Source organism: Bufo bufo, chromosome 3, assembly GCF_905171765.1.
Source record: "Bufo bufo chromosome 3, aBufBuf1.1, whole genome shotgun sequence".
Classification (NCBI taxonomy): Eukaryota; Metazoa; Chordata; class Amphibia; order Anura; family Bufonidae; genus Bufo; species Bufo bufo.
The window spans coordinates 412,196,509-412,219,145 of NC_053391.1; the positions used below are offsets into that span (position 1 = coordinate 412,196,509).

General features: G+C 42.4%; 1 protein-coding gene across 3 annotated transcripts in view; it reads left to right on the forward strand.

Moving 5' to 3' along the window:
* The window catches only part of MSI2 (musashi RNA binding protein 2), a 691,995-nt gene that overhangs the window by 507,198 nt on the left and 162,160 nt on the right, over nt 1-22,637 (forward strand). For all 3 annotated transcript variants that reach the window (XM_040424888.1, XM_040424889.1, XM_040424890.1), the window contains exon 9: nt 9,501-9,615. In XM_040424888.1, coding sequence (XP_040280822.1) covers nt 9,501-9,615 — 115 coding nt within the window. The remainder of the gene's footprint in view (nt 1-9,500; nt 9,616-22,637) is intronic.

Consider the following 22,637-nt stretch of genomic DNA (forward strand, 5'->3'; position numbering starts at 1 on the left):
CATGCCTGAGCAGTGGAAAGCAATGAGTAGGTGTGTTTGTTTTAAATCATCCCATTACACTGCGTTAACCTCTGCTACCTAAATGAAAATTGTATAAACCTGAAATTTATTTGGATGTAGTTGCTTGGTAACAGGCAGCAGGTATCTATAAAACAGTGAATAGACTGTCACCGATAGGGGAATTAAGAAATGATGTGACATGTTTAGCCACTCTTTACTACGTATTGTTATTTCTCTGCGCACATGATAACTGGTAGCTTTGTATTATTTGTGCCTCTGTTGTATACGACAGCCTAGAGCTGTGATGGCTAACCTCCAGAACTCCAGCTGTGGTGAAATTACGACTCCCAGCATGCTCCATTAATTTCTGTAGAGTTCTGAGAACAGCCAAGCAAATGTGCATCTTGGGAGTTGTAGTTTTACCACAGCTGGAGTACCAGAGGTTAGCCATCACAGGCCTAGAGCATCTTTTGAACTAGAATATTTAGGCTCTCTTGCTACAAAGTCCATAACTGTCTGCAGACTAGATTTCATGATAATCACACGATTTAATAAGGACTTCAGTGTATCTCCACCTTTGATTAACATATAGACAGTTGTAATATATCTTCATTACGTTTTTTGCTGTTAAGAGCAGTTACTGAGGCACCCGGGGGTAGGCTGACTGGCTTGCTACCATTGGCTTGCCATGAACACATAATGTGCACCAAATTTCAGTAACAATCATGCCCGGCTGGCTTTGGCATATGACCAGCTTTGTTTGGTACTAAATCTGGCCCAGGAAGTTATCAGTACATCTTTGCATTTCTGTTTTTCAGCATCTTCCCACTTGAAACCTAAGGGAAACATGGCAAAAATGCAATTTTGTAACCATATTGTGTGTGTGTGTATTTTTATATATATATATATATATATAAAGTGAAAATATGGCAGCACCAACCAATATTGAGAATGGGTGCTAGCTCCAGATGAGAGGCTTACCCAAATTGTATAACTGAAAAGTAGAGCAGCACTCCGAGATTGCGATAAAAAAAAGGATGTGTTTTTCCCCCCATAAGTGACGCAACGTTTCGGCTCCAACATGAAGCCTTTCTCAAGCTTCATGTTGGAGCCGAAACATTGCTATTTCCTTTAATACATTTTGTAACTGTCATTCTTTATTTTAATCTGTAGGGGCAATGATACTGACCATTTTTGTAATACATTTTAATAAGTGAAATCGTATATTTCAATTAGAAAAATACAGTAGCTCCAAAGTGGCCCATTTTATGCCTTAGCAATAGTAAACAAAGTAAACATAAGACAGAGTGTGTTGCTAAGGCACACAATGGACCACTTTAGAGCTATTTTTTCTAATAGAAATGGATGATTTCAGTAATTAAAGCATATTACAACAATGGTCAGTATCACTGCCCCTACACATTAAAAAAAAAAAAAAAAGTTTTACACTTTAAGTAATGACCATAACTTTTTGTCCGTGGTAGCGGAATCCATAAAGGAATTCTTAGATAATCCGAACCTTGTACTCCAAACTTGAAACCAAGCTCAACACTGGTTAAACAAAAAATTGTTCAAGAATATGTTTTATTTATTTTTTCTTCCAAGTAGCCCCTTTTGCTTTGGTGATAGCTTTGCATATTCTTGGCATTCTCTCATTAAGCTTTATGAGGTGGTCACCTGGAATGGTGACTGTGGAGTCTGTCAACTGACACAGCACTCCGTCACTCTACTTCTTGGTCAAATAGCCCTTACATAGCCTGGAGGTGTATTTGGGGTTATTGTACTATTGCTAAACAAATGATAGAATTACTAAGCTCAAACCATATGGGATGACATGTCCTTGCAGAATGCTGTGGCAGCCGAAAGCACCATCACACCTCCTCCTCCGTGCTCCATGGTGGGAACCACACATATAGAAACCATTCACTCACCTTTTTTGCTACTCACAAAGACATGGTGGCTTTAGCTCAAAGTCTCAAATTTTGACTCATCAGACAAGTACAGATTACCACTGGTCTAATGTCCATTCCTTGTGTTTCTTGGCCCAAACAGTTCTCTTCTTGTTATTGCAGTCTCCTCTGAACGGTTTATGTTGAGATCTGTCTGGTACTTGATCTCTGTAAAGTATTTATGTAGGCTCTAATTTGAGGTGCTGTTAACTTGCAGTTTCTGAGGCCGATAACTCTAATGAACTTATCCTCCATAGCAGAGTTAACTCTTGGTCTTCCTTTTCTGGAGTGGTCTTCATGAAAGCCAGTTTCATCATGGCGTTTGATGGTTTTCATGACTGCACTTGATGGTATCTTCAAAGACCTTCATGTCTTAAAGTAATAGTGGTCTGTTGTTTCTCTTTACTGTTGTTTCTTGCCATATTGTGGATTAGAACAGTAGTAAAATAGGGATAAACACTGTATGGAACTGTGCACCAATCCCTGCACAACACAAGTGATGGTCTCAAGCACATTATGAAAGCAAGAAATTCCACAAACTAACTCCTCATGAGACATACCTGTTAACTAAAAACCATACCATACCACATAAAGCTGATTGAAAGAATGCCAATATTGTGCAAAGTTTACATCAAAGCAAAAGAGAGCTACTGTGAAGAAACTAAATTATAAAACATTTTCACATCTTCAACATGAATCCACAATGTGGAACATAAAAAAAAACAAGGAATGAAGAGGCATGTCTAAACTTTTTTCTGACCAGTGAAGCTGTTGTCACTCACTAGTCTGCCTTGTGTTTCCATTGCTTGACTTCTACAGTCTATGCCCCCTGTCCTTATTACAGAAGCATAGGAAGCATGAGTATTTACGGACATGGCCACATGATTGAAACTGAATTCTGAGATTGCTTGCCACTTCCAAGAGTTTCTTCACTAGGCAACACTCCATTTCATAATTAATACTGTCAGTCCATTTGCTGTGTTTTTTTTTACATGTTTAATTATGTAAAAGGCAATGATGGTGTCAAAATAGGCACACATTGTTAGAACACTTGTTTTAATACTGCTATAGCACAATAGCCTCCTTTTTTTGTATTATCATGGTGCTTAAAAAGTCTTCACACTTGCCCCCTTCTCTTTAGTTTTTTTAACATCACATTATTTAATGGTTGTGCAATTCATGCCAACTGTAAAATCTGATCTGATTCCAACCTATTCACAAATACAATATATTTCTTTGCCTGCCTAGAGATAAAAGAATTCATTTGAGCGGTGTTATTCTGTGAAGCTTCCACTTGTGCTAGGTGTATTATTTCAGAAGGCACTATGAATTTGGATGACTCGCTAATGATCACTAGTCAGTAATTGCCTCGTTATAAGGTGACATTTAAACCTAAATTATGGTGAACTACGATAAGAAAATTGTCGCAGTGTCATGGATTGTTTTTTCTTTTTTGTCCCTGCTGTACAATAGCAAGTACAAAAGGATATCCCCTATTAAACAGCCAAATGCTGTAGGGGGAAAGCAGAGTTATGTTGGAACCCATCCCTTGCACATTGCTTTCTTAGACACCCGACTGATAGAACACAGTACTGTGTTCTGTTTCCCACTGTGCGTCCGGTGTGTGAGAGATGACACATTGTCTAGTGTAACATAAATCTATGATTAAAAGCACTGTCTGGCAAGTAATGGCTCTCAGTATGCTACAGCTATTTGAAAGTGTAATTCAAGGGATTTAAATTTTTCGTGTGGTGGAAAGATCATTTTTTCTCATTTTTTCGGCAGGACTTCAGAGTCTTAACAACTTGTAGATAGCACTCTTATACCTAATATCATATGTCGCTGTTATTTAAAGAAATATATGCATAGTATCTCAACTTTTCTTTGATATGTTGGCAAAAGTACTAGATTTTGCCTTTTTTACATGCAAATGGGGGGAAAAAACATTTTGAAGCTAAATGTTTACATATTTGGGATTCAGTTTCACCAATTGCTCAATTCATGCTAACCAGGTAATGTGTCTTTTCATAGATGGAAGTAGCTTTTTAAAGACTATGATCACCTTGCCTTTTTATTGTTTATTAGCTTCCTAAATGCAAAATTTAGCAACTTTCTAAGTAGTCGTCTTTCAAAAATTGACTGCTATTTTGCTTCTGCAGAACATGTGTCCTACACCCGTCCGGTGAATCTGACAAATCTGTCAAAGCACTGCTCCTGTTGCTGATAGTTCTCTCTGCTCTCCCCCACCTTTTCTCAGTATTAGGCCTCATGCACACGACCGTTGTTTTATTCCGTGTCCGTTGTGCCGTTTTTCGTGATATTCTGCGGACCCATTGACTTTCAATGGGTCCGTTGAAAACTCGGCTAATGCACCATTTGCCATCCTCGTCCGTGATCCGTGGTTCCAGTCCGTCAAAAAAATATAACCTGTCCTATTATTTTCACGGAAAACTGTTCGCGGACCCATTCAAGTCAATGGGACCATTAAAAAACGCGGAGGCACACAAGATTGTCATCCGCGTCTGTTTTTTTCCTATTATTTGCATGGCAAACCTGTCTTAGACTTTTTTTTACTTTCCTTTATGTCTGGTGGTCCTCCAAAAATAAAGGAAGACACACGGAAACAAAAACGGATCACGGAACAACGGAAACCCATTTTGCGGAACGGAACACAACAACGGTCGTGTGCATGAGGCCTTAGAGATAGCGGCAGTATGTTTTACATGGAGGATGTGTGAATGGGAAGGGGAGAGAGAACCTAAGGAGGGCACCTCATAAAGGCTGTATGTGTGGCACACAAATGGCAGTTTGCAGGGGGGAAACAGCAGCATCCTGGACACACAGATCCAGCATGCATTGCTAGAAGGGACACCCCCACATGAGAAAAGTCTAAAACTAGGAGAAGGTTGCAAAATGGATGTTAGGGAGTCTGAAAACTAATAAAGTAATGAAGATTGCAAACTAAAACGAAGTTTTATTTATTAAGGTATCCACTAGGTACTAAATATTAAAGGGGTATTCCAGTTGTTTGAAGTTATCCCCCATCCACAGGATAGGGGATAAACTATTAGATCGGTGGGAGTCCTACCACTGGTCGGGAATGCGACCTGCAGCGCCATTCATTTTAGTGAGGCCGCAGGAGGTATGGGGCCCCTGTTCTCATGATTGGTGAGGGTCCCAGTGCTAGGACCCTCACCAATCTAATATTTATCTTCTATCCTGTGGATAAGGGTAACTTCAAACAACCAGAATACCCCTTTAAAATCGTACGAATTGATGCCGTAAGTTAAACCCTCACTGTTTCTCCTTTCCCTTTTTTCTTTTTGTCATTTACAGTACTTTGAAAATTACTGAGCAAAGTGCCCAGAAGAGATCAAAGTTGTCCAATAATTATGACAATTTTTATGGCTTATTACATACCTTTTGAGAACATAAAATGATGTACATCTAAAGATGTTGATATTTACTTGAGGTGCACTTCAGTATTTTATATCATGTATATAAGGTCATGGCTGATGTCACAGTGCTTCATACTTAGGGCCTTTGCACACGACCGTATGCCCTCCGAGATGTACGGTCCGTGAGCGGGCCATATGTCCCGGAGCGGCATTGTTCGTGCGCACAGGAGCACACAGCATTATAGATTACAATGATGCTGTGGACGTCGGGCGGCCTGTGGGACTATTGTCCCGCACTCATATGATCTTATGCGACTCTATGGTGAACAGAAGCCACTGTATCAGTCTGAGGCATCCGTTAAGATATACATATTGCAAAAAGATGATGTGACCTCCTTCCTTAAAGGGGTTGTCTGCTTTATTTGTGACCTACCCTCAGGATAGGTTATCCATATCAGATCGGCAGGGGTCTGACTCCCAGGACCCACGCTGATCAGCTGACTTACCTGCTAGTCGAAGCAACCGTAGCAGTAAGCAGGTGTAATTACATTCCAGTGTCCCCATTCATTTAGATTAGATGGCTCTATAGTATTCACTTGAATAGGAAGGAGCCGTCCCATTGAAGTGAATGGGACGGCTTAGCTATAATTACACCTGCTCACTGTTGCAGATTCGGCGGCGAGCATGTAAACTATGAAGAGCACTCGAACCGGAGCTGCTTTCTCTGAACGATGGGGGTATGAGGAGTCTGCCCCCGGCCGATTTGATATTGATAACCCGAGTATAGGTCATCAATATAAAAATAAAAATAGACAGCACTTAAGGACCTTGCCATTTTTGCAAATCTGACATGTGTCACTTTATGTGGTAATAACTTTAAAACGCTTTTACTTATCCAGGCCATTCTGAGATTGTTTTCTCGTCACATATTGTACTTCATGATAGTGGTAAAATTGAAAATTTCATTTTTATTTCTAAAAAAAAATTTACCAAAAATTTGGAAAAAGTTGCAAATTTCAATTTCTCTACTTTTATAATAGATGGTAATAACGCCAAAAATAGTTACTTTACATTCCCGTTATGTCTACTACATGTTTGGATCATTTTGTGAATGCCATTTTATTTTTTGGGGACATTAGAAGACTTAGAAGTTTAGAAGCAAATCTTGAAATTTTTCAGAAAATTTCCAAAACCCAATTTTTAAGGAGCAGTTCATATCTGAAGTCACTTTGTGAGGCTTACATAATAGAAACCATCCAAAAATGACCCCATTTTAGAAACAACACCCCTCAAGGTATTCAAAGCTGATCTTACAAACTTTGTTAACCCTTTAGGTGTTCCACAAGAATTAATGGAAAATGGAGATAAAATTTCAGAATTTCACTATTTGGGCAGATTTTCCATTTTAATAAAAAAAATTCTGCTAACAAAGCAAGTGTTAACAGCCAAACAAAACTCTATATGACCCTGATTCTGTAGTTTACAGAAACACCCCATATGTGGTCGTAAACTGCTGTATGGGCACACGGCAGGGCGCAGAAAGAAAAGAACGCCATATGGTTTTTGGAAGGCAGATTTCACTGGAATAATTTTAAGCTGCTGTGTCACATTTAAAGACCCCCTGATGCACCCCTAGTGTAGAAACTCTAAGGAAGGTTAATGAAAAGTGAAATTTTATTGCACCAAGGTCTTGTAGAAAAAAGCTGACACGGATGACATACCAGTTGTGCATCCATTTTTTTTGATGGACCCATTGACTTGAATGGGTCCGTTCTCCACTGACAAGAATATGAGAGGTTATATTTTTTTGACGGACTGGAATCACGGACGCGGAGAAAAAACTGAGGACTATCAGTTTTTCACAGCTCCATAGAAATTAATGGGACCTCCGCTAAACTGTGAAAAATGACGGAACGGACGCGGAAGCACACAACGGTCGTGTGCATGAGGCCTTAAAATTACAGTGTCCACCTGAGGGGTTAGGTCATGTGATATTTTTATACAGCAGATTCTTATGGACGCAGCAATACCTAATATGTATACTTTTTTTATTTAAGTTTTACACAATAACAGCATTTTTTAAACCAAAAAAAATCATGTTTTAGTGTCTCCATAGTCGAAGGGCCATATATATTTTTTTTTTGGGCGATTGTCTTAGGTAGGGGCTATTTTGGGGTGTATATGACTTGATATTACACTTTTTGTGATGTAAGGTGACAAAAAATGGCTTTTGACACAGTTTTTATTTTTGTTTATTACGGTGTTCAACTGAGGGGTTAAGTCATGTGATATTTTTATAGAGCAGGTTGTTATGGACGCGGCGATACCTAATATGTATGCTTTTTTATTTATTTAAGTTTTACACAATAATATCATTTTTGAAACACGTTTTAGTGTCTCCATAGTCCGAGAGCCATATTTTTTTTTATTTTCTGGGTGACTTTCCTAGGTAGGGGCTCATTTTTTGCAGGATGAGATTACAGTTTTATTGGCACTATTTTGGGGTGTATATGACTTTTTGATCACTTGCTATTACACTTTTTATGATGTAAGGTGACAACAAATGGCTTTTGACACTGTGTTCACCTGAGGGGTTAAGTCATGTGATATTTTTATAGAGCAGGTTGTTACGGACCTGGCGATACCTAAAATGTGTACTTTAAAAACATTTTTTTTATTTACATTTAACACAATAAAATAATTTTTGAAACAAAAACAAAATCATGTTTTAGTGTCTCCATAGTCTGAAAGCTATAGTTTTTATTTTTTTATTTTTTAGGCGATTGTCTTAGGTAGGGGCTTTTGCGGGATGAGGTGACTGTTAGATTGGTACTATTTTGGGAGGCTTTTTTGATCGCTTGGTGTTGCACTTTTAGTGATGTAAGGTGACAAAAAATTGCTTTTTTAGTACAGTTTTTATTTTTTATTCACCTGAGGGGTTAGGTCATGTGATAGTTTTATAGAGCTAGTCGATATGGACGCGGCGATACCTAATGTCTACTTTTGTTGCTTTCCATATTTTTTTACTTTTTTTTTTTACTTTATTTTGGGAAAAGGACGCTTTTTTTTTTTACTTGAAACTTTTACATTTTTTTGTAAAACTTTATTTTTTTTAAACTTTTTTTTCACTTTATTATTTGTCCCACTCTGGGACTTCAACATTACAGGGTCTGATCCCTGTTTCAATGCAGCACAATACATCTGTATTTTGCTGTATTGAACTGTTAGTCTCTTACACTGTAGTCTCTTACACTCTTAGGCCTCCCTACATGCCGGGTCCCAAGCCTTGGAATGGCTTGGGGCTGTCATGGAAACCATCGAGTCCCCGCCACAGCATCGAGGACCCAATGGATGAGGTGAGGGAGCACAAACCTCCCATATGCCGCGGTCAGTGCTGACCGCGCCATATGGGGGATTAATCCACCAACATCTGCGTTATAACCGATGCTAGTGGATGCAGCAGGGATCCGGCTGTCAGTGACAGCCGGATCTCTGCCGCTGATCGCGGCACCGCACGCGGTAGGGAGGAATGACTGCAGGACGAGAATGCTCATCCCGGGCACTAAGTACTGGCCCTTTAGGACGAGCATTCTCCTCCTGGGTCCTTAACGTGTTAAAGGGAGCCTGTCGCCATGAAAATGCATTGCAATCTGCTGACAGCATGTTGTGGAGCAGGAGGAGCTGAGCAGATTGATAAAGTTTATAGGAAAAGATTCCTTATAACTTGTAATTTATTAATTTAAATCTCTGCTTTTTTATGTTTAGGAGTCATGTTGGTGGTCTCACCGATTGACAGCTAACTCTATGTTTAGTCATGCCAAGTAAGCAGTCAGTCTGCCCAAATGACTCCTAAAGATGTATCTCATGGGGGACATGGATCTCCAGTTCTCACCTCTGAGACCAAACCATGCGACATTAATAGCATATCCTACAGATTTGCCATAAACTTTTATTTATTTTTTTAGCTGGAATATCCCTTTAAGATTAAGTTGATTATTTGTCCACCATTTGTATCTGTCAATTTCAATCTTTTTAATTTCACATTAAAGAGAAACTACAGTCTTTTTTAAGTTTTGCCATCAGCATTGTTACTTGACAGTTGAATGGAATTAATTTACATCTCATCATGCGATTTTCTTTATTTTTTCTGTAGGTTGAATGTAAGAAAGCACAGCCTAAAGAGGTTATGTTTCCTCCTGGAACGAGAGGAAGGGCGAGAGGTCTCCCCTACACTATGGATGCATTCATGCTGGGGATGGGAATGCTGGGTAAGTGCTCCTACTTTATTTATAGCTTTCTAATTTCCCTTTTCATAAATTTCACAGTATGTTTGGAGGTGTTATTACATATTTGCAATACTTGCACTTTTTTAATACAGAAAATGAATTCCTTCAGATAGAAGGAAAAATCTTTCACTCAAAATAAGATTGTCTGCTGGAGGGAATGAAGCTTTAAAATATGACTTTAATCAAGTTCTGTAACTTATAAGAACTTTTGTCACAATCAAGATGTCAGTGTCTATACAACAGATTAAGTGTACATTTTGCAGTTGAAATAAATGTGGTTTGACATCTGCTACACTTTATTTTTGGTAATTCCCTGTATACTGTATATTAATGGTTATGCATATTGTATAGCATTTGCCCTCAATGTGTAACCGCCAGTTCTATCCACTACAAGATGAAAGGATTGAATAAACAAAATGTAAATGTTCATATGAAAGGCTAGTTAGAAGAAAGGCATTAAGATAGTGCCTCCCGGTGCCTGTGTGATGTCCCGTCCACACAGGTCAGGGGCAGCCAATTGCTGGCCTCAGCAGTACAAGGGACTGCTGAGGTCTTTGATTGTCTGCAGCAGTGACGTGATGTGTTTGAGACATCACCTCTACAAGCAGAAAAACAGAGGTTGGGAGAGGATCATTGCACAACACAGAAAGTAACAGGGAAAAAAAGGGGTAAGTATCACTTTTTTATTATATCTTATTTACAGTTTCTGCTTGAGTTTTTATTTAGAGGTTGTCCGTTTCCAAAATCAAAATTATTTGTATGTGCTCCTAACACCCCTCATCATGCATATACAGTGTCCTAACACCCCTCATCATGCATATACAGTGGATATAAAAAATCTACATACCCCTGTTAAAATGTCAGGTTTCTGTGATGTAAAAAAAATGAGACAAAGATAAATCATTTCAGAACTTTTTCCACCTTTAGGGTCCATTCACACGTCCGTTGTTTCTTTCCTGATCTGTTCCGTTTTTTGCGGAACAGATCTGGACCCATTCATTTTCAATGGATCCTGAAAAAAAATCAGACATTGAGCTGTCCGATTTTTTTTCAGGACCCATTGAAAATGAATGGGTCCAGATCTGTTCCGCAAAAAACGGAACAGATCAGGAAAGAAACAACGGACGTGTGAATGGACCCTAAATGTGACCTATAAACCTGTACAACTCAATTGAAAAACAAACTGAAATCTTTTAGGTGGAGGGAAGAAAACAAAAATAAAATAAAAAATGTGGTTGCATAAATGTGCACATCCTCTTATAACTGGGGATGTAGCTGTGTTCAGAATTAAGCAATCACATTCACAATCATGTTAAATAGGAGTCAGCATACACCTGCCATCATTTAAAGTGCCTCTGATTAACCCCAAATAAAGTTCAGCTGCTCTAGTTGGTCTTTCGTGAAATATTCTTAGTCGCATCCCACAGCAAAAGCCATGGTCCACAGAGAGCTTCCAAAACATCAGAGGGATCTCATTGTTAAAAGGTATCAGTCAGGAGAAGGGTACAAAAGAATTTTCAAGGCATTAGATATACCATGGAACACAGTGAAGACAGTCATCATCAAGTGGAGAAAATATGGCACAACAGTGACATTGCCAAGAACTGGACGTCCCTCCAAAATTGATGAAAAGACGAGACGAAAACTAGTCTGGGAGGCTACCAAGAGGCCTACAGCAACATTAAAGGAGCTGCAGTAATATCTGGCAAGTACTGTCACAGCCAGACAGCTGAGAAGCGCTCACAGGAGCTTCTCAGATCCTCCTCCTTGAATTTCTTTGTTTTGGTTTAGTTTCTCATCTCGTTAGTCTATCTCAGCTGTCATGCAGTTGGACTAATTGCTACCCTTTAAGTTCCTCCCCATAATGCAGTAGTGTGCGGCTGATACAACTTCCTGGAGTGTGTGTGCATGCTGTTCCCAGTTCCCACTCGTCAGTCGTCTGCAAGATAAGTGCTGTTTATGTATTTATGATTTTGTCTTTTCTGGATCCAGGTGACACTGACTCCCTCCGTGTCAGTGTAGGGAGCCGGTGGTCGTGTCCCTTCACTATTGTAGGGTCTTCAGGTAATAGATAGCCGAGGAACGTGGATATGCGGCCATCCACCTTTGGGGTGTTCGCATAGGCTGAGCAGTGAGGGAGAGCGGCAGGTCTATTGCAGGGGTCTCCCTTTTTTCCTTAGTTGTGGATCCAGAGAGACATTGTTTATATGGTATTGTCTTGTTTCCTGTACACCATCCGTGACATTATCAGCCGCCAAAACCGTCTCAAGCATGGATCCGGTTTCACTTTTGGCTGAACGCTTTCAGGGTCTTTCTTTAGAGGTAGCTGATCTCCGTAAGACTTTTTCTCAGTTTCAAGTGACCGGTTCAGCTTGCGTTCATGGAGTTTGTGCTGAGCCTAAGATCTCGCTCCCGGATACGTTCTCCGGGGGTAGTGAGAATTTTGTGCGTTTTAGAGAGGCTTGCAAACTCCATTTTCGCCTTCTTCCCCATTCTTCTGGTGATGAAGAACGGAGGGTGGGGATAATTATATCGCTGCTCAGGGGTAACGCTCAGTCCTGGGCCTTTTCGCTGCCGGAAGGGGCACGGCCCCTTTGTTCAGTGGATGAATTCTTTTTAGCCCTGGGTCAGATATATAATGATCCGGATCGTATTGCTCTGGCTGAGTCTAGACTACGTCTGTTATGCCAGGGTAAACAATCCGCAGAGATATACTGTTCAGAATTTCGGAGATGGGCAGCAGATACGGGTTGGAATGATGCTGCACTCCGAAGTCAATTTTGCTATGGTCTTTCAGAGGGATTGAAAGATGCATTTGCCTTTCATGAAAGACCTACCTCCTTGGATTCTGCTATGTCTCAGGCTGTTCGTATTGACAGGCGTCTTAGAGAGAGAGGAGAGATCTCTCCTTCCTGTCATACTCAGTCCCGGTACAGTGCAGCGGTCTCATTCTGTGGACAGGGGTCTCAGTCGCTGTCAGCCCCTTCTGAGCAGGAGTCCATGCAGCTGGGGTTGATTGCCTCTGACAATAGAAGATTCAGCCCGCAGGGGAGGGTTTGTTTTTGTTGTGGAGGTATAAATCATCTGGCAAATGTTTGTCCCTCTAGGAGATTCAGGCAGTTTTCTGGGAGTAATAAAGAGACAAAAAGGAAAAAATCTTTTAAAAATGTTCCGTCTGTTACTATTGGCAGGGTTGAGGCGGAAATTGAAGGTTTTCCGTTTGCTTGTAGTTCCCGTTTTGTCCTGCCTGCTAGGGTGGTGCTAGAGAGCAAGAGCATTTTTTGTGAGATTTTTGTGGATAGTGGAGCAGCTGTCAACCTCATTGATAATCAATTTGCAATAACTCATGGTTTCCAGGTATGCACTTTGGGAAAGGATATTCCTGTTTTTGCTATTGATTCAGCTCCACTTTCTCAGAAATCATTAAAGGGCATAGTTCACAATATCCGTTTAATTGTGAGTGATGCTCATGTTGAGGATGTGTCATGTTTCGTCCTTAGCGGTTTGCCTACTCCTCTAGTGTTGGGGCTACCCTGGCTCACTAAACATAACCCCACCATTGATTGGCAAGCGAGGCAAATAAATGGTTGGAGTAACTTTTGCAGAGAGAATTGCCTCATAACATCTGTTTCTGAGGTTTCTACTAAGACTGTACCACCTTTTCTCTCTGAATTTTCGGATGTCTTCTCTGAGAGTGGAGTTCAGGGTTTACCTCCGCACAGGGAGTATGATTGCCCTATTAATCTCATCCCAGGCGCCAAGCTGCCTAAATCTCGTTTATACAATCTCTCCCAACCTGAGAGGGTCGCTATGCGGGCTTATATCTCTGAGAGTCTGAGAAAAGGACACATACGACCCTCGAAGTCACCTGTTGCCGCTGGTTTTTTCTTTGTTAAGAAAAAAGATGGTTCTTTAAGACCTTGTCTGGATTTCAGGGAGCTGAACAGTATCACTATTCGTGATCCTTATCCGCTTCCTCTGATCCCGGACCTGTTTAACCAGGTTGTTGGGGCTAAAGTCTTTTCCAAATTAGACCTAAGAGGGGCATACAACCTGGTTAGGGTCAGAGAAGGAGACGAATGGAAGACGGCTTTCAATACCCCTGAGGGCCATTTTGAGAATTTGGTTGTGCCTTTTGGTTTGATGAATGCCCCAGCCGTTTTTCAGCATTTCGTCAACAGCATTTTTTATCATTTAATGGGAAAATTTGTATTAGTGTATTTGGATGACATTTGGATTTTTTCTCCTGATTTCAAGACTCATAAGGGACACTTACGTCAGGTCTTGCTCATCCTGCGGGAGAATAAATTATACGCGAAACTGGAAAAATGTGTGTTTGCGGTTCCAGAAATCCAATTTCTGGGGTTTCTTGTCTCCGCTTCTGGTTTTCGCATGGACCCCGAGAAGGTCCGCGCTGTGCTTGAGTGGGAGCTTCCTGAGAATCAGAAGGCGCTGATGCGTTTTTTGGGCTTTGCCAATTATTACAGGAAATTTATTTTGAATTATTCCTCTATTGTTAAACCACTCACTGATATGACCAGAAAGGGGGTAGATTTTTCTTCCTGGTCGGTAGAGGCGCGTAAGGCCTTTTCTAATATCAAGGAGAGTTTTGCTTCCGCTCCCATCCTATTGCAACCTGATATTTCGTTACCCTTCATAGTTGAGGTTGATGCTTCTGAGGTAGGGGTGGGTGCGGTCTTGTCTCAGGGTTCCTCTCCTGCCAAATGGCAACCGTGTGCCTTTTTCTCAAAGAAACTCTCCTCCGCAGAGAGAAATTATGATGTGGGAGATAGGGAATTGTTGGCCATCAAGTTGGCTTTTGAGGAATGGCGCCATTGGCTAGAGGGAGCCAGACACCCTATTACCGTGTTTACTGACCATAAAAATCTGGCCTACTTGGAGTCAGCCAAGCGTCTGAACCCGAGACAGGCCAGATGGTCTTTGTTCTTTTCAAGGTTTAATTTTGTTGTTACGTTCCGCCCTGGGGTTAAGAATGTGAAGGCAGATGCCCTGTCACGTTGTTTTCCGGGAGGTGGGAATTTTGAAGACCCGGGTCCCGTTTTGGCTGAAGGTGTGGTGCTCTCTGCTCTTTTTCCTGAATTGGAGGCAGAGGTGCAGGCAGCCCAGTCAGAAGCTCCTGATCTTTGTCCTCCTGGGAGGTTGTTTGTGCCTCTCGCTTTGAGACACAAGATTTTTAAAGAACACCACGACACGGTCCTTGCTGGGCACCCGGGGGCAAGAGCCACACTGGATCTCATCGCTCGGAGATTCTGGTGGCCTGCGCTTCGTAAGTCGGTTGAGGGTTTTGTGGCAGCTTGCGAGACTTGCGCTCGTGCCAAGGTCCCTCATTCACGGCCATCTGGTCCCCTCCTTCCTTTGCCCATTCCTTCCCGTCCTTGGACACATCTGTCCATGGACTTCATAACGGACTTGCCTCGTTCCTCGGGGAATTCTGTGATTCTGGTGGTGGTGGACCGTTTTAGCAAAATGGTGCATTTTATCCCTTTTCCTGGTTTGCCCAATGCCAAGACGCTGGCGCAGGCATTTATTGACCACATTGTCAAATTGCATGGGATTCCTTCAGACATAGTCTCTGATAGGGGCACGCAGTTTGTTTCCAGATTCTGGAAGGCTTTCTGTTCTCGCTTGGGGGTTCGGTTGTCATTCTCTTCTGCTTTCCATCCGCAGTCGAATGGCCAGACAGAGCGCGTCAATCAGAATCTGGAGACATATCTGCGCTGTTTTGTGGCGGAGAATCAGGAGGATTGGTGTTCTTTTTTGTCCCTTGCTGAGTTTGCTTTAAATAACCGTCGTCAGGAGTCCTCTGATAAGTCACCATTTTTTGGTGCATATAGGTTCCATCCGCAGTTTGGGACTTTCTCGGGAGAGGGCTCTTCTGGTTTGCCTGATGAGGACAGATTCTCCTCGTCTTTGTCATCTATTTGGCAAAAGATTCAGGATAATCTAAAGAGCATGAGTGAGAGATATAAGCGTGTGGCGGATAAGAGACGTGTGCCTGGTCCGGATCTGAATGTTGGTGATCTGGTGTGGTTGTCTACCAAGAATATCAAATTGAAGGTTCCCTCCTGGAAGTTGGGTCCTAGGTTTATTGGGCCTTACAAGATCCTGTCTGTCATCAATCCTGTTGCCTACCGTCTTGATCTTCCTCAGACTTGGAAGATCCATAATGTTTTTCATAAGTCCTTATTGAAACCTTATGTTCAACCTATTGTACCCTCGCCTTTGCCTCCTCCTCCGATTATGGTTGATGGAAATCTTGAATTTCAGGTCTCTAGGATTGTGGATTCTCGTCTTGTCCGCGGTTCCCTCCAGTACCTCGTTCATTGGGAGGGTTATGGTCCTGAGGAGAGGATGTGGGTCCCAGTGACGGACATTAAGGCCTCTCGTCTCATCAGGGCTTTCCATAGGTCCCATCCTGAGAAGGTGGGCTCTGAGTGTCCGGAGTCCACTCCTAGAGGGAGGGGTACTGTCACAGCCAGACTGCTGAGAAGCGCTCACAGGAGCTTCTCAGATCCTCCTCCTTGAATTTCTTTGTTTTGGTTTAGTTTCTCATCTCGTTAGTCTATCTCAGCTGTCATGCAGTTGGACTAATTGCTACCCTTTAAGTTCCTCCCCATAATGCAGTAGTGTGCGGCTGATACAACTTCCTGGAGTGTGTGTGCATGCTGTTCCCAGTTCCCAGTTCCCACTCCTCAGTCGTCAGTCGTCTGCAAGATAAGTGCTGTTTATGTATTTATGATTTTGTCTTTTCTGGATCCAGGTGACACTGACTCCCTCCGTGTCAGTGTAGGGAGCCGGTGGTCGTGTCCCTTCACTATTGTAGGGTCTTCAGGTAATAGATAGCCGAGGAACGTGGATATGCGGCCATCCACCTTTGGGGTGTTCGCATAGGCTGAGCAGTGAGGGAGAGCGGCAGGTCTATTGCAGGGGTCTCCCTTTGTTCCTTAGTTGTGGATCCAGAGAGACATTGTTTATATGGTATTGTCTTGTTTCCTGTACACCATCCGTGACATTTACATGCTGTGTGGTAAATATGACAACAATCTCCTATATTCTTCATATGTCTGGGCTATGGGGTAGAGTGGCAAGACGAAAGCCTTTTCTTACGAAGAAAAACATCCAAGCCAGGCTACATTTTGCAAAAACACATCTGAAGTCTCCCAAAAGCATGTGGTAAAAGGTGTTATGCTCTGATGAAACCAAGGTTGAACTTTTTGGCCTTAATTCCAAAAGATATGTTTGGCGCAAAAACAACACTGCACATCACCAAAAGAACACCATACCCACAGTGAAGCATGGTGGTGGCAGCATCATGCTTTGGGCCTGTTTTTCTTCAGCTGGAACTGAAGCCTTAGGGTACTTTCACACTTGCGGCAGGAGGGATCCGACAGGCTGTTCACCCTGTCGGATCCGTCCTTCCGCTATTTCGCCATGCCACCGGACCGCCGGTCCGTCCCCATTCAGTATAATGGGGACGGGGGGGAGCTCCGGTGCAGCACGACAGTGCACGGCGAAAGGCCGCCGGACTAAATGTCCTGCATGTCCGATTTTTTAGTCCGGCGGCCTCTCACCGCCAACTGCCGTACTGCGCTAGAGCTCCGCCTCGTCCCCATTATAGTTAATGGGGACGGAGCGCGGGCACGACAAAATAGCAGAAAGACAGATCCGACGGGGTGAACAGCCTTTCGGATCCGTCCTGCCGCAAGTTTGAAAGTAGCCTTAGTTAAGCTAGAGGGAATTATGAACAGTTCCAAATACCAGTCAATATTCGCACAAAACCTTCAGGCTTCTGCTAGAAAGCTGAACATGAAGAGGAACTTCATCTTTCAGCATGACAACTACCCAAAGCATACATCCAAATCAACAAAGGAATGGCTTCACCAGAAGAAGATTAAAGTTTTGGAATGGCCCAGCCAGAGCCCAGACCTGAATCTGAATCTGTGGGGTGATCTGAAGAAGGCTGTGCACAGGAGATGCCCTCGCAATCTGATAGATTTGGAGTGTTTTTGCAAAGAAGAGTGGGCAAATCTTGCCAAGTCAAAATGTGCCATGCTGATAGACTCATACCCAAAAAGACTGAGTGCTGTAATATAATCAAAAGGTGCTTCAACAAAGTATTAGTTTAAGGGTGTGCACACTTATGCAACCATATTATTTTATTTTTATATTTTTTCTTCCCTCTACCTAACATATTTCGGTTTGTTTTTCAATTGAGTTGTACAATTTATAGGTCACATTAAAGGTGGAAAAAGTTCTGAAATGAATTATCTTTGCCTCTTTTTTTTTTACATCACAGAAACCGGACATTTTAATAGGGGTGTGTAGACTTTTTATATCTACTGTATATGTCCCCAATACTTGTTTTTCATGTCTGTGCTCTTTCCCCCGTCTGGGCATCAGACTATTTTAGTAAATCTGCTTACATTCCCAGTTTCCTGTTTTGTTGAATACATAACTTTATTGATAAAGCCTGGCTGCACTGAAGAGTTATGAGTCACAGGCTGGCCATGGCCACCACGGTTCAGTCTGCAGGATCTACTCCCACTACATGTGGCCATGTTACTGCACACAGACATGAATCTTACTAGTCTATTTTTCACTTACTGTATGTCCTTTAGGCTACTTTCACACTGGCGTTTTGGCTTTCCGTTTGTGAAATCCATTCAGGGCTCTCACAAGCGGTCCAAAACGGATCAGTTTTGCCCTAATGCTGTCACGGATGGTGTTGCAGAAAGCTGGAACTTATAAATAAACATCCGACTGGCTTGATCACAAACTAAGGAGCATATGGATGAGCCCTATAAAACCCCTAGCGCTCTCCCTGACTGCTATGCCCATGCAAAGGTCTTTATGGTAGACGATTGCATGCCCACGTACCTTATACTGTGTGACATCTGAAAACCCTATAATAGTGAGGGGAAACGACCACCTGCTCCCTGCACTTAATACGGACGGAGTCAGGGTCACCTAGAATCAAGCCAGCAAGGAAACACAAATAAAGGAAAAGGACTTATCTAAGGAATCAGCAGTAGCAACCTCTAGCAGTGAACAACTCACCCAGGAAGAAGTATAAACCGCAAAGTGAGGCAGTATGGGAGGGAATATAAAGGGAGACAATTAGTGTAAATAGGTGACAGCTGGGAGAAGGAAAGGAGATGACAAAGTGAAACCAAAACAAAGAACCTCATGCAAGAGGTAGAGAAGAACGTCTAACAGACCTTCTCACAGAACTGGCGGTGACAAATGCATTCTGAATGGAAAAGGATTCGCTCAGAATGCATCAGTTTGCCTCCGTTCCGTCTCCATTCCACTTTGGAGACGAAACTGAGCCAATCTTGCACAATAGAAAACGGATCCGTTCTGGCACACAATGTAAGTCAATGGGGATGGATCAGTTTTCTTTGACACAATCTGGCACAATAGAAAACGTCTTGGCTATGTTAAAGATAATACAAACGGATCCGTTCGGAACGGATGCAGACGGTTGTATTATCTGAACGGATCCGTCTGTGCAGGTCCATGATGGATCCGCACCAAACGCGAGTGTGAAAGTAGCCTAAATCACATCACTATCAGTCAACAGGCTCTTCCCTCAACATCTTACATGATACTGCCCACTCAGCATTTTATTTTTATTTTTTGCTGAGCCATTGACTTCTATGGGTTCCAAGTCTGCATTTTGAGGACCAGAATAGGACATGTTCTGTCTTTTGTAGGACTGCCATACGAATGTGGAAAGCACACTAATGACGTCCATGTGTTTTCCATATCTGTATGTCAGTTCTGAAAAACATAGAACATGTCCTATTCTGGTCCTCAAAATGCAGACTTGGGACCCATAGAAGTCAATGGTTTAGCAAAAAAATGTGGATCGCACATGGACAGTATCCCTATTTAGCATATGCTCAACTTGCAGACCGCAAAAACGGATACGGTTGTGTAGAGGCCTAATCCTTTTTTGGTCCTGCATGCCTTCCCACCTGTGATACGACCATGATCAGCCTGGAGAACGTGGACCGTGTGCAGGCCACATGTGTCACTCCGGTCGCACTCTCCTGGCCTAAACTGACTGTATGTCAGTAATTTATGATGCAGCCAGTCTCTATCTGATTGGGGGGTATTTACACATGATGAGATGAGTGCACAACAATCACCCCGCAATCAGATAAAGACTGGTTGTATCATACATTACTATCATACAGTCAGTGCAGGTCAGGGGAGCCACGGTCTGCCTGTAAAATTTGGCCAACACATGGATCGTGATTCCTGGACTGATCACAGTTGTTTGCATAAGCCCTATTAATAAGCCCCCATAGCAGTGACCTCCACAGTTCCCCCATAACAGTGACCTCCACAGTTCCCCCATAACAGTGACCTCCACAGTTCCCCCATAACAGTGACCTCCACAGTTCCCCCATAACAGTGACCTCCACAGTTCCCCCATAACAGTGACCTCCACAGTTCCCCCATAACAGTGACCTCCACAGTTCCCCCATACCAGTGACCTCCACAGTTCCCCCATACCAGTGACCTCCACAGTTCCCCCATAACAGTGACCTCCACAGTTCCCCCATAAGTGACCTCCACAGTTCCCCCATAAGTGACCTCCACAGTGCCCCCATAACAGTGACCTCCACAGTTCCTCCATATGTGACCTTCCCAGCGCCCCCAATAACAGTGACCTCCACAGCTCCCCCATAACAGTGACCTCCACAGCTCCCCCATAACAGTGACCTCCACAGCTCCCCCATAACAGTGACATCTACAGCGCTCCTAATAACGGTGACAATCACAGTGCCCCCAAATGCCATCCACACTGTTCCCAGTGCCATCCAATGCCCCCCAAGTGCCATCCAGTGCCCTAATGTGGCATTCAGTGCCCCCCATGTACTATTCAGTGCCACCCATGTACTGTCCAGTACCTCCGCAAAATACATGCAGTTGTGTGTGTGTAGCCTTAGGATTACATTCTCATGTGACATGTCATCACGAGGAGTGTAAACAGATGCAGCATGGGGCCTAAACAGCTAAAGGTAAGTATATGCTGAAAGTATAGTTTAGTAAAGGGTGATTGTTTTATCATGTTGGATATCTGGCTGTGGAAAATGTTGATTGCTAATTTGTTATATAAAGATAATTGCAGCATATAATTTATAATGATCATGTGATGCTCACACAGATGCATGAGGTCATTACAAGGCAGTGCTCTGATAGTATACTGTAGTGTGCTGTTCACCTGTGTGATCATTCCATGATCAGGTCAGTATTTTACCTTCTAGAAGTTATTTTTGAAGCTTCTCATTCCTTGACTACAAGCGCAGAACTCTTACAACCTGTGAAGAATTCATGCAGAAAAAGACCAAAGTACCTTAATGTAATAGGGATAATTGTGCATAGGTATAATGTCTCACCCCAATATATCTCAAAACACAATGTGAGCCAGGTATACTACTAAAACGTAACTTACTTTTATTGATTAAAAGATAGACAACTAACAAGGCAGTGAGTAAACAATCAAAAATGCAACGTCCTGAGGTTGCAATATTTTGGTAAAAAATGAATGATCTTACCACATTCAGAAGTATTCAGGTCAACCTCAATTGTGTGGCGTGAAGTGACCAGTGCTCATGATGTCTGTGGTGGTCAGAAATCTCATAATTAGCCCTATGTGTAGACCCTGCCTGCCCTAGGGTCAGGGAACTAATTAGCACCTGCCTGACAGACACAGAGCACCCCATACGGAACCTTTCCCTATTATGCTGCCTAATTCCTACAAATACCCTCACTAGAATTCCCTACATTCAACGTTTCATTTCGTCATCAGAACTCATCAGGGGACTTAAATAAAGTGACGGGGAATACTGAAAAAACAAAGGGCACAAACAACAAACACAAAGAATGGTCACTCAAACCTACACATATAGTCTCCACAGAATAGACAAGGAGATGATGTATCCTCTACTTACTAGTTCAAAGTATAAGACAATTGCTTGTAGCAACAGAGTGTAGGCACGGTCCATGGTGATCGTCCGTACTTGACGTGGGGAAGTGTCCCCTATCCACCTTTGTCTCACCGCAGGTTATGGTAAACTCGGAGAGCGCGACCTAATGCGCCATCTCCTTTTTAAAATGATCCGGCTGTGTCCGCCTCCCAGTGACGTGCCTTCCTTTAGCGTGTGTTGACACGCAAGTGGAACGCACGCTGATCGCGCGCGCTCCACCTCCAATGGAAGTTCGCGTCACATGATCTCCCAGGCTGCCGGAACATAGTGAAACACTGCGCCGACGTCTCTCGTCTCCAAGCAACCGAGTGACGTCCGAACACAGTACTCACTCGCTGTCAATGATAACTGACAGCTGTTTGACTGAGCTGAATCACTCAATAATAGATTTAAACTGACAGTTTCCACACAGTTTGTTATTAATAAAAATAACCAATAACTACAACACGGAGAGGGGGATTAATCACAAAAGACATCAAGGTTAAACAAATCACCTGACTGAATCAGAGGGATATTTAGCATGAAACTAATAAGGTTGACAAATAAATGTATGAGATATAAATAAAGCAGTTAAAATTCTGTTGCTCATTCAAACCTAGAGGGTGTACAGTTTTAAGGTAGATATTCCACCTCGCTTCACATTGGAGAATTCTCCTTTCCCGATCTCCTCTTCTTTCTGTTGGTTTAATCCTCTCTATGCCCATAAAGGAAAGACACTGTGTCTTACCCTTGTGTTCCAGTCTAACGTGACGTGAGACTGAGGTGTCCCTTGAATTATTGATGTCACCAACATGCTCACCAATTCTCCTTTTCAACTCCCTCATGTTTTACCTACATACTCTTTACCACAGGAACATGTGATTTTATAAACCACACCTTTAGATTTGCAATTTATCAGGTCCCTGATTTCATACGTTCTGTTAGTGTTGTTACTCTTAAAGGTTTTGCCACATTTCATATATTTACAGGCTATACATCTGT